General features: G+C 41.0%; 1 protein-coding gene across 6 annotated transcripts in view; it reads left to right on the top strand.

Annotated features, from left to right (window-relative positions):
* Positions 1 to 13,030, top strand: part of GRAMD1C (GRAM domain containing 1C) — a 50,616-nt gene that overhangs the window by 19,069 nt on the left and 18,517 nt on the right. For all 6 annotated transcript variants that reach the window (XM_090150704.1, XM_031613229.2, XM_031613228.2 and 3 more), the window contains exons 4-8: positions 1,843 to 1,946; positions 3,023 to 3,118; positions 6,139 to 6,219; positions 11,323 to 11,441; positions 12,608 to 12,728. In XM_090150704.1, the coding sequence (XP_090006830.1) occupies positions 1,843 to 1,946; positions 3,023 to 3,118; positions 6,139 to 6,219; positions 11,323 to 11,441; positions 12,608 to 12,728 (521 nt within the window). The remainder of the gene's footprint in view (positions 1 to 1,842; positions 1,947 to 3,022; positions 3,119 to 6,138; positions 6,220 to 11,322; positions 11,442 to 12,607; positions 12,729 to 13,030) is intronic.

Genomic DNA, 13,030 nt, shown 5'->3' with positions numbered 1-13,030 from the left:
AGCTAACTGGTGACTGTGCTGAGCAGTAGTGTTTTGTAGCTGAGAATTTGCTGTATCAAAGTGTTGTTGTGCTTTGTAGCTGTTGTAATGTTCATGGAAATAAATAGGAAGCGTTACTTTTGGAGCAATCTACTTTCAAAGATCATATGAAATAATTCTATGACAATAAAAGGTTTAGACTTTCAAAATGGGAGTTTAAAGGAGTGCCACTAACTTTAATTTGTCTGAAAATTGTTGTTTATAGGTAGCATCATAAGTTACTGGATCTGATAACACAAAAGGAGAAATGCTAACCTCTTCCTTTGCTTTGACATTGTCTTTTGTAGGTAGGCTATGGTGTTGCTTGTCACTTGCCCAAGCCTCCCAGGGGAGTAATTTTGTGCTAGCTCTGCAAGAAAAGAGGAGTATCTTTTTTTAATATTTTTTCTAGTATGGGTATCTGGCTAGTATGTGGATGAGGAAAAAGTAGTAAGATGGTCCCATAAAGTACTAGACAGTACTTATAGGTTTAAATAGGTGCCAGTCTTCCAAACATAAAAGTTAGATGGAAACGTTTTGGTATTAGTTTCTGGAAGTCCTTAACCTCAGACTCTTGCTGCCTTCTCTATCTCTCCAGCACTTTGGTTTTGGACTCTTCTTGAATTTTAAATGTGCACTTGAAATTTTATTCATTTGGAATTTAAGTTCATGAAATTGTTTGGGCTTGTATGTATGCTTCATGCATCTTGTGAGAAACTTTATTTCTACTCATTTGAGGGAAAATTCAGGAGAATTTTTAAAATTGTAGTGAAAACTTTGCAGATGCATATTTACCATTACGTTAGTATGGTGAGAGACTTCTTGCAGATTGGACAAGAACTTATTCATCTTTTTGATGCATACAAAATAAAAATGATAACTTGGAAAATAAGAGTTTTTCAAAATAAAAAAGGGATAAACACTTTAATACTTCTACAGTTGAAATCAGTAAAGTTCTGTGTGAACAGATGCCTGTTATGTACAGAAAGAAACATAACAAAACCCCTAAGTTGGAGCTTTCAGACTTAACTTTCTTTCTGTATGACTGAAGGGAACTTTGACATTTATTTCCATACGCTCACTTTAGTACTGAGTGCTTCTGGAAGTGTTTGACTCTTCAGGCTCTTCATGAAAATTCTCTCAAAGATTTAAAAGTGCAAGCAAATCCTTATATCTCAGTTTTGATCAGCAGGTATCTGATGATGGGTAATTGCATTCCAGATGAAAAATATTCCTTAGTAGGGATGTTTCAGCCTGAGGCAGTATCATAATAAAAAACGACAGTCAAGTGATGAAAATATTCCCTGCCTAAAGAACTGGATTGCTTCAAGCTGTCTTTAATGTCTTACTCTGCAGATAGCTTTAGCTAGTGATAGGAGCTGTTCAGTGGAAAATTATTGCTGTAGTGGAAAATTATTGCTGAATGACTATATATGAACTATTTTTACATAGGAGTTGGTGGTATAATCTGTTATAGTATAAATTGTCTGTGTATTGTTTTATTTAGGCTCTCTAATGCTTGACTAATGTTTGTGAATATTTCTCCTATGTATTCTTACTACTTCACTGAAAATACAGGATAAGGCACAGGGGATCAGTATATGGAATATTGTCTTTTATACAGGTATTTCCATTGATTCTGACCTTGAGGTGTTCCCAGAACAATGATCTGGGTGCAACCCAATGCAAGTCTGCCATCAGAGTTGAAAAGAGTGAAAGAAATGGATTTTGATTTGCACTGTAATACCATTATCTCATTTTAAGTTAACAGGGTTTACTGAACTGTAAAAAGTGGGTAAACTTGCTCTTTCTCTCTATACGTAGATTATGCTTGTGCACTCCAGAAGGATATCCTGCTGCAAGGACGCTTGTATCTCTCTGAAAACTGGCTCTGTTTCCACAGCAACATTTTCCGATGGGAGACTACAGTAAGATTTCTTAGTGTACTTGAAGTCCATTTTTGTTCTTGTAGTATCAGGATGTAAGATTGGTTTGAGGGACTCTTATCCTGTCCATCTCATGCTGAGCCTATATCCCTGAGTGGAAATGCAAATCTGTTGCACCATAAAATGAGAGTAGTCTTGGAGATGTATGTGCAGAAATAAGCCTGCTCAGTCATTCAGTATAGGAAGACATTTGGCAATTGTTTTCTTCTTGTATCTTAAAGCTGATTTTTACGGTTCTTTAATGATTTGCCTTGCCATATATATACACACACATATATATACATATGTATATACATATAATAACTATAGGCAGTCTGGAAAAAAAACTTCGATACCAGTTCTCACATTGTGGTTTGTAGCTTTTGATTGGTATAAGCAGAAGTAGATGTCCGTGACATGTTGGCTCTCTTTCTGTGAAATTAGCTTAATGAGTTAAGTTTTCATGGAAGCACCTACTGAAGAAATAGCATAAGAAGTGAAGAGAAATGGAAGGTAGCCCAGTTACAGGTGATGGTGATGTATCAAAACATGCAGCTGAGAACTTAATCTCTTGAATTCTGTCTGTTTTGATGTATACAGTGCCTGCAACAAATAGTTTGCGTGCTTAAGAAGATATGTAAATGCTCACTTAAAAATCAGATTTCATCATGATAATTTCATCAGATGGATTTGATGATCAAAATTTTCTTGTAGACATGATATTTAAAAAAAAAAAAATCCTTTTGAAATCACAGCCTGTATGGTTTTATATAGTTGATATTTTGCCCTTCATTGTGGAGTGCTGCTGTAGGGGTGAAAGGAAAGAAGAGAGAGAACAACTTGCTTCTCCAATCCTAATATGAAAGAAGAGGAAATCACTCTTAAATCAACTTAATTTGCTCCAAATTTGGAGTGCTTGCTGTGAAGGTTAGCAAATGGAGACAACTGCCTTCAAAATCTTATTTGTATTTCATCCTGGTGTTTGGGATTAAAGTTTGAGTTCTTCTTGCGTGTTCTATGACTCTGTAAATTGAAAATAACTTAAATCTAAAAATTTTATTTATTCTCTTTCTGCTTAGATTTCTATTGCTTTGAAGGATATCACTTTCATGACAAAGGAAAAGACTGCTCGGCTCATTCCAAATGCCATACAGATAGCAACAAAAGGAGAGAAGGTGAAAACCTGAATCTAAATACATTTGTCTTTTTAAATGATAATTTCCAGAACTGAGCACTTCTGGTTTTGAATAAGTAGCTTTTCCTGTCAAGTTTTTAAACGTTACTAGAATTAGAAGGCGGACTTGAAAGCTGATGTGCACAGAGACCAAACTATAACTCTAGCTTGATTACAGACCCCACTGCTAACACTGATGCAGTAACCTGGAAGGGGCATTCTTGTCCTACTGGTTATCAAAGTCTACTTAAAAACTAAAATACAGGAAATTAATTCAGAATGTCTTTGAATTTGTTATTTTTGTGTTCTCATCAGATTTAAATGTTCCATAAGAAATTGCTGAAAGTGAAAGAACTGTGATACATAGGCTTTGAGTCATGGAGAAATCTACATGTGAACTACCCAATTTTATATGGTGGATATAGTTGTTATCTGGGTCTTGAATTTGGATGAAACTGAGAAGTGTGATGCAGAATGCTCGTGTCCAATGTGTATTTCATGTTACCTCTTCTGGCAATGCCTCAAAAATGAGACTTCTTGACTGGATACAGAAGATAATTTTCTAGGATGATTGTGGAGCTATTCTCTCTGAAGGGGCTATGATTCCTGTTGTTCCACATTTGGCTGCTCCCTCTCAATTTCTTCTAAAAAGATTAACTTCTTTCATCAAGGAAGATATTTTTTTCCTCTACTGAACCAACTTCTAAATAGTTTGAAACTACAAATGACACATTAATTTGATATCCTATCTTAATTATTGTAATTTCACATCCCATGTGAAAAGATTTCACGCGGGAGAGCCAACGAGAGGAGCTGCCCCACTTGACCCGCTGTTTGCAAACAGAAGGTCTGGTGGGAGATGTGGAGGTCAGGAGCTGTCTTGGACAGAGTGACCATGAAATGGTAGAGTTCTTGATCCTTGGAGGAGCCAGAAGGGGAAACAGCAAAACTGCTACCTTGGACACTGGGAGGGTGGACTGAATTATTCAGAAGGCTTGTAGGGGGAATCTCCTGGGTTTCAGTCTTAGAGAGTAAAGGGATCCAAGATGGCTGGTCACTCTTCAAGAAGGAAGTCTTAAAGGTGCAGGAGCTGGCTGTCCCCCTGAGCCGCTAAATGAGCCATCGGGGAAGACCAGTGTGGATGAACAGGGAGCTATTCTTGAGGCTCCAGGAGAAAAAGAGAATCTACCTCCTGTGGAAGAAGGGATGGGTGACTCAAAGAGTACAGAGAAGTTAAGATGTGTAGAGAGAAAATCAGAAAGGCAAAAACCCAGCTTGAATTCAGTCTGGCCGCTGGGGTTAAAAGGAACAAGAAACCCTTCTACAAATGCATCAGTGGTAAGAGGAGGACTCGGAGAATCTTCATTCTTTACTGGATGAGGCTGGGAATGTGACCACTGAGGATAAGGAAAAGGCAGAGGTTCTGAATGCCGCCTTTACATCTGTCTTTAAAGATCACACCAGTTATCCTCAGGGTACTCCATTGTCTGACTTGGTAGTCTCAGCTGGAGGGCGGACAGAACCCCTTGCAATTTGGGAGGATGCAGTCAGAGACCTACTACTCCAGCTGGACTGTCACAAGTCTATGAGGCTGGATGGGATTCACCCAAGAGTGCTGAGGGAACTGGCAGAGGTGATAGTCGAGCTGCTCACCATTATCTGTCAGCACTCTTTGTTGACTGGCGAGGTCTTAGAAGACTGGATGCTTGCCAATGTGACTCCCATCTATAAGAAGGGTTGTAAAGAGAATGTGGCCTGTTAGCCTGACCTCAGTGCCATGGAAGGTTATGGAGCTGATTGTCTTGAGAGAGATCATGTGGCATGTGTGGGACAGCTGGGGGATCAGGCCTAGTCAGCATGGGTTTACGAAGGGCAAGTCCTGCTTGACCAACCTGATCTCCTTCTATGATCTAATGACCCATCATCTGGTAGATGAGGGAAAGGCTGTTGATGTAGTCTACCTAGACTTCAGCAACGCCTTTGACACTGTATCCCACAGTATTCTCCTGCAGAAGCTGACAGCCCGTGGCTTGGACGGGTACACTCTTGGCTGGATAAGGAACTGTCAGGAAGGCTGGGCCCAGAGAGTGGTAGTGAATGGAGCTAAATCCAGCTGGCAACCTGTCGTGAATGGTGTTCTCCAGGGGTCGGTGCTGGGGCCTATTCTCTTCAATATCTCTATTGATGACCTGGATGAGGGCATCGAGTGCACCCTCAGTAAGTTTGTGGATGTCACCAAGTTGGCTGGAAGTGTCAGTCTACTTGGGAGTAGCAAGGCCCTACAGACGGATCAGTAGGGCCCCAGGCAATGCTACAGGCTTGGGGAGGAATGGCTGGAAGACTGCGTAGAGGAAATGGACCTGGGGGTATTGATTGATGCTCGTCTGAACATGAGCCAGCAGTGTATATGGGTGGCCAAGAAGGCCAATGGCATCCTAGCTTGCATCAGAAACGGTGTTGCCACCGTCACCAGAGTCACCAGAGAAGTGATTGTCACCCTGTACTCAACTCTGGTGGGGCCACACCTTGAGTACTGTGTCCAGTTCTGAGCCCCTCACTGCAAGAAAGATGTTGAGGCCCTGGAGCGTGTTCAAAGAAGGGCGACAAAGCTGGTGAGGGGTCTGGAGCACAGCCCTTATGAGGAGCGGCCGAAGGAGCTGGGATTGTTCAGTCTGGAGAAGAGGAGGCTCAGGGGAGACCTTATTGCTCTCTATAACTACCTGAAGGGAGGTTGTGGTGAGCTGGGTGTCAGCCTCTTCTCTCATGTAACTGGTGATAGAACTAGAAGGAATGGCTTCAAGCTGTGCCAGGGGAGATTTAGGCTGGATGTTAGGAAATACTACTTCTCTGACTACTGGAGATTTAATAAGCAAGAATTAAAAGTGATAAAAAGTGTTCAGCGTGAGAAATATGAGAGGAGCATGCAATGACTGAAAACCTTAGTATATTTAAGGTATAAGGAAGCATTGTGGTTTTCTTAAATACCTACAAGTGAGCTTTTCAAACTTTTTTTTTCTGCAGTTTTTCTTCACATCGTTCAGTGCAAGAGACAGAAGCTACCTCAGTATCTTTCGCTTATGGCAGAATGTGTTGTTGGATAAGGTAAGCTTCTAAGTGCTGGTGCCTGTGGTTAAATAACAAAAGACTCTTTTGTAATATATGGAGATGCACCTTGAGAGGATGAAAGGCTTTCCTGAAGAAAAAATTAACTCCATCTTGACACAAAATTCTAACCTTGTGGTCTCCTTTGCCTCCTTGTACTTCAGATGACAAATAAGCTTCCTATCCTTTTTACCTTTATACTGCTGTGTATAGCTTTGCTGGTTATTTTTGAAGATAGGTTGCATGCTTCTCTAAACTAACTTAAGCAGGTATTCGTATGTATTTCCTTCAAGACTTCTATAGCTAACTTGAAATCAAGTGTCTTTTTCAGTGAAAACTTTCTTTTCCTTTTAAGAAAAAAAAAAAACCAAAAGTCACCTTCTCAGATAAGTTAGTAGAACCTCTGCCAGCCATTCATTAAAATTCCCCTGACCTTGAATAAATGCAACAAAAGTAGGCTGAATGATATGGGAGTATATTTTGGCAACTCTTGTTTGTTAGGTTGATTTATGTTTCAATTTGTGGGCACATAAGCTAATCTTTCTAAAAATGTACTGACAATTTTGTTGCAGAACATCAGTGTAAGTAATGCAATTTTTGAAAACCATCTCCTTCCTGTTTATGGCTCTCATTGTTTAAATATTCCAACATTTGCAGTTGAATACTGAAATATCTCTATATAAACTCTGTAGTGCAGTGGTACCCAAAGGCTTAAAGATGTTGCAGTACTTATGCAGTTGCTAGAGACGTTTTTGGTTAAATGAATGTTAAGGCAGCCCAGAGGCACTTGTATAACCAAAAGCTGAAAATCAAGGAAAGTGCCAATTAAGGCAAAATTAATCTATTTATGAAAATCTTGACTGCTTATTCAAACTAGATCAAGTTACAGAGGGGCACCGAGTAGATGAGCACATGCCCTCATCACAGGGACAGTATACATTTGAAAGGTATGTCTTACCTCTGAGGCTCTGGTGTGGTACGCAGTGCTGTGAGCCTGGTGTTTCTGGGATGTAGTTGTCAAAGAGATCCTGTCAGAATCTGTGATGCTTGTGACAACATAATGATCTCCCTGGAACCATTTCCAAAAGGAGCTGGTTTTAATGTTCCTTCTGCTAGCAGCTGAATGTTTTAAACCCTATGGATAATTTAATTATTCTCTGGAATATATCTACCAGTCTAGGCAATGACATGGTACTATTACTTTATGAAATAAAGTTATTCATGTCTTGTCAGAAGGAAACTGCAAGCAACTGTCATAGTGTTAGTTTGCACCACCTGATGGTAGATAATCCCAGAGTTGCAGATTTTGATCCTGGGGTTTGGAATTGCATGTGCTTCAAATCATGTTAGCACAACTGTCAACAGATGCTAGCTGTGACCTCTTCAGAACTTCCTAGCTGTTGAGTTTGTATTACATGGTCTCACTTCTGATGAAGAGTGACTTACCTGCTTTACTCGGTATACCCTAAGCTTTTACCCCCTGCAGAACTTCTCAGAAGGGTCAGCATGCTCTTTACCAGATCTCCATCTTGTGGCCGTTTTGCCTTGTACTTAAGTGTCATGTTCATAGACAGTTCAACAAGTAGCCTTCTGTGAACTCTGCCTTTTTGATTAGAAATTTCATTGTGTAGGAGAAAGACATGAAATAGCATGTAGCCATTTACTCTAAGCTTAATTAGGCCAAGATGCTGTCCTCTAACTTTTTCATGGTCTGGTAAGGATTCCTGATCACTTTAGCTGGGCTGCAATTCTGTAGCTCATAGCTTCTCTGTACTTGATGCCCTTCAACTTTGGTTCCTTTTAGAACTAGAACCAGTGGGTAGCCTCCTCTTGAGATGGCACTTCTCTTTTTAAAATGTCCATGTAAAGACTTCTGTTTGAGGGGAAAAAGAAATCCACATTTAATTAATTCCCATTGCAAAAGGTAGTCAAAGTGAACCTTCTAGCTTTTTACCATGCCATTGTTTTTGAAATGCTTCTGTTTGGAAGGGAAGCATCATGGAAAATAAGGAATCATTAATGTAGGTCTGGAAGAGACATGACACCAACCTTGATAAAACAGATAGCAGCTTTCCCATCCACTGAGACTTTAAATAATGCATCAGTTTATTAAATCAGCCATGATTCCTGCTTTTCAACAGGCTTTCCAAATTGGCAGAAACAACTTTAGTCATGATTGTCAATGATCGAAAGAGCAATGCCATTTATACTATTGCTTTATTCTCCTGAAGTTCATGGATGTCAAATATCCCTCCAGTTTGAAAGAGAAAGAACAAATTAAAATATAATTAAGCAGATTATTCAAATTCCAAACAAACACAGTGTTCCTTATTTCTAATAGAAAAAGATCTTAACTCAGTCTCAATTCCTGTGAGTCCTTGTCCTTAGAGTTGAATTATTTTCCTTTTATTCCTTTGCTTTGCTTGGTAGAGATTTGCACCAGTCTCCAGGTGCTGAAGCAGATAAGTCTGGGGGTGTGAGAAGGGACCAGAACTTCAGTTGAACTGGGATTCTTGTGCAAACATCCTCTGGGGCAGCAAATCAACCAGATTCTAAGACAAGGTTTTGAAAAAAACTTGTTGCACCTTTGCATTCAGAAAAGGCTGTTCTAGAGATCAAAGAGGGCTCAGGTCGATTTTGACCTTCATGTTCAGGCAGTTTTAACTGAACTGAGTTTTCTCTGTTACCCTTTGCCATTGTAATCAAGAAATTGGGCAACATTCCATGTTAGAGTTGCCTAGTTTGAGAGTGTGTTTATGTGTGTGGGGCGTCTCTGGATTAAACATTTATGCAGTATCTTGTCTTTACTTTTGCACCTGTCCATGGGGGTAAAAATCAGTAGCTTTGCTTATGGTATTTTGTAGGACAGCCTGTTTGATGCCACCACTTTGACTGGTGCGACATGAAGTATTGATACTGTGTTCCAGGACAAAAACGTGCACCACTGCTGCTTGTAGTCTTTTTTTTTTTTTTTTTTGAATACAAAGAACTGAGAAATAATATAGCACAGACCATCACCTTGAGTGGGCAGAGTAATCTGGGTTTAGTTTCAGCTTTACAAGTTTCAGAGCTACTCCAGACTGCTTCTGTTCAGAGACAGAAATCTGAGCCAGAAAAGTCATGCCCTCTTTGCCTTTCGAACTAATCTTTTCTGATTACAGTACAGCAAGTCTGATTTTAAGCTGGGCTGACACTTAATGACTTACTGTATCTAGCTGAGCTAGAAATAATTGAGTAGATTGCAAGAATCCTGGCTCTAGAAACAGAAGTTAGTAATATTGACTTTTTAAAACCATAAGAAGCAACTTTATAGATTCCTAAAATGCACAGCTTGTAGTCTTTCTTTTCTGTGAACCACTGAGTTCCCTGTACGAGGGCAGGCTGATATGCCCGCAGACTGATGGCAGACCGTGCTGATGAGTGTAGTGGTGCTTAGCCATTGTCTCTTAGGACTGGAAAAAAAAAGCTGGGGAAGTACTGGGCAACAGAATGAAGGCAGCCTTGTGCCTGCCATTTAAACAGGCGGGCTCTAAGGGTGTATTCAGACACTTGAAGAGTAAGCTGAAGCACACAGCGTCCCTGGAAGGAAGGTGAGGCAGCTGTGCGTTTGGTGCATGCTGCCCCGCAAGAAATCTCACGGGGCCGTGGAGGCTGGTGCTAACTGTTAGGATCCGTGCTCTCTAGGTGCGCGTTCAGTGTTGTAACGCTTCCTTTGTCCCCGGTGCAAGTAAAGGGAGCGATCTGTGCCAGCGGGACGCTCGAGGGAAAGCCCGACGTCTGTCCCCTCAGAGAGCAGCCGAGGCCGCCCGTGGCTTCGCGCCTCCCCGTGAGGGAGGAGGGAGAGGGGCCGTGCGGCGCCGGCCCGGGGCAGCCCCTGCGGCTGTGGGGCCGGGCCCTGCCGCCGAGCAGGAAGTGGGAACGGGCCGGGGTGGCCCGGGAGCGACGGGGAGGAGCCGGCAGGCGATTGAGAGGAGAAAGTGTCGGGCTGTGTGTGTCCGTGTGCGTGCTGGGCGGGGAGAGCGTATGGAGCGGGGCCGCCACCCGGCGTGAGGAACCGACCGTGTGTAGGTGAGCGTTTACCTTGGTGCCTGTGGAGCGGCCTTTTTTGGGTGGCTAAAATTGTAGGTAGTGTGACACTGCAGGCGGAGCAAAGAGGTGGAGAGGATCGCTTAAAAGCCCTTTAAATAATGCACGAGTATTTAATGTGATCATTTCATGCAAATAGTAAGCAGACCTGTGTTACTGCCTCATTAGCATGGTTCTGTTCCCTTGATCAATATGGATTGTGACTGCGGCACATTTTCCAGTGCGATGCCTGGCTTCTTTGACTAAATACACAAACAATATTACTGCATTACCTTTTTTTTTTTTTCTGGTTTGGCCCTTTCCTGCCAGAAAAAGTGGACTTTGAAACTAGTTGCTTACTTTGCTGATATGAGTTGGTTGTAACACTCACTTCCCTAACTTTCCTGATGGTCAGAGAGAACGTGGAATTGACGGAGCTTATAGGGAAAGAGAAGAGCGGCCAGCTGTGAGACAAGGTATTATACCTATGGAGCTTGTGGCAGTGTCCCACCTGCTGCCCCACCTTGGTGAGATGGACTGCTGGCTGAGCTAGCACTAATGTCTGCAGTGACTGAAGTGCTAGTTTCTCTCTGCTGGTAGAGTGGTCTGAACATCCCAAGGAAACAGGCATAGATCTGTAAAGCTTGTCTGGGATCCAAGGGGGAGTGAGTGACTGGCTGTCTGCTAGCTACTGGTTTTGTGCCGTGTCTTGTAAAACTCAGGAGGGGATGCTTTGAAGATATTTCTGAAAACGCTGGTGACAAATGAAGATTCAACTACAAGCTTTTTTTTTCTTGAAATGCTAGTTTTTTTAACGTCTGGTATTATTGGTTGAACAGTGATGGGTTGGGAACATGAAGTAGATGGGAGTTCAGTTCCCCAAAATGCTGAAATCTAATCTTGAAATGTGATACCTGAATGCTTGCAGACCTTGTCAGAAGCAAGGTTAAAGGCTGTGGCGTAATTCAAACTTCTTACTGTTTTACCTACTGTGCCTTACTCCATAGCATAGTTCTTGACTAGCTCGCTTTCTTTCAGAGGCTGACCAAGCAGGAATTCTGGCAGCTGGTGCACCAGAGCTATGGCTCTGAGCTGGGCCTGAACACCGAGGAGATGGAGAGCTTCCACTCATCATCTGAGGACAATGGGCAGTGTCGGTAAGTGGAGACTATAAAGCTTATTGATATACTCATGGGGAAGTAATGTTCTCTTTTTTTAGAAACTGTTTTCCAAAGAGCTGCTGTAGCCTTACCTGAAAGGTTAAGCCTAGAGTAAAATGATGCAGAGAACTGAACTGCATAAACTGAATATGCATAAAAACTTGTGTTCATTGTTTAAAAGAGGAACACCACTGAGGCCCCTTACAGAGGGAAATAGGAAGACCTTGCTGCCCCTGGATCTGCCTGGGGGGAGGGCAGGATAGCTTAAATATCAACTTTTTCTCCTAATAGTGTTTGGTCAGGATCTATATGCCCTTCAACAGTTTGGAAGGGCTGAATGGAATAGAGCTATATCTGCTGTTCAAATGCTTTTCCTCGCTCCATGGAGACTAAAATACTTGCTTTGTTGTCCCTATGTATCAGGTATTACCTTATTTTACATATGATACTTAGGTTGAATTAGAAGAAAACTATATATAGATATCTTTCTGGAACAGTTTTATTGATTTCTTGGAATAAATATGACCTCTATCTTATGAACAGTCAGTGTAATTCTAACAGTGCAGTTTTAATTTTATATATGTATGTAAATGACTTTGTAAAATTGAACAATGTAACCAGCATCTCTTTTTTCATTCCTGCGTTATTGAGTATGTGTAATAGGAAGAGAAAACAGTTCACTGCAGGCTTCAAAAAGTGTCCCATTAAGTATTTCCTGGGTTTTATGTGTTTTTTAAAAAAATAATAATAATAATAAATGCAGTACTTTGCAACTCAGGAATAATGGATGCAGGAAAAAACTCTCAAAGTTTCTTCAGATACTTTCTTTCTAAATTCACTCAAGGCTACCTCTGTTTCTCTGCAGAGTGGATGCCTTCTATCTCACCTATGCTTTGTTTTTACTAACAACATATGCATAAGTTGGATTTATTGAGGTGGTTATGGTGAGAAACATGGCTTGAGAGGTTAACGAGGTAGGTGTGGGAGGAATTAGCTGGTAGCTGTTAATACTAGCAGAATAACTATTGTGTGAGTGCAGAAATTGCTCATTAAAAGCTTAAAAAGGAGATGTGAATTGCATTGTTCAGTTTTATAAAGCCAAGCTTATTTACTTACAGATACATATATGGCTCCAAATATATCTTATTTCTTCCTTTGGACAGATCCAGCATTTGTGATGAACCTGGAGAAAGGGATGACAAACTACCTAAAACAGCTGGTTTAGTTCGGGAATCCACACTTCAAACAGAAGGAGAGTCACTCAATAGACACGTGTTGTCAGGTGTAAGTGCTGACTCGGTCTTTCTTGCTATTAATAACTGATAAGAAATATGCTGAACTTGTCTATCTGTAAACATAAAATGCATGGGAATTGTAATTTGTGAAATTCATTGGGAGTTCATGGTAGTCTAAAAGGTTTTCACATCAGAAATTGGATATGAATACTGTCAGGTTTCAAGAATATATTTGGGAAGCAAACTTCAGGATAAGATAACATTGTTGGTGTGAGTTTCTAATTCACTGCATAATGCTGAGGTTTAGGCCTTGGTCTTCCCAACTGTAGAAACAAAACTGGTCATGTTTTA

The sequence above is a fragment of the Phasianus colchicus genome, chromosome 1 (assembly GCF_987193195.1).
Source record: "Phasianus colchicus chromosome 1, bPhaCol1.hap1.1, whole genome shotgun sequence".
In the NCBI taxonomy this organism is placed as follows: domain Eukaryota; kingdom Metazoa; phylum Chordata; class Aves; order Galliformes; family Phasianidae; genus Phasianus; species Phasianus colchicus.
This window is presented reverse-complemented; position numbering and strand designations above follow the sequence as displayed.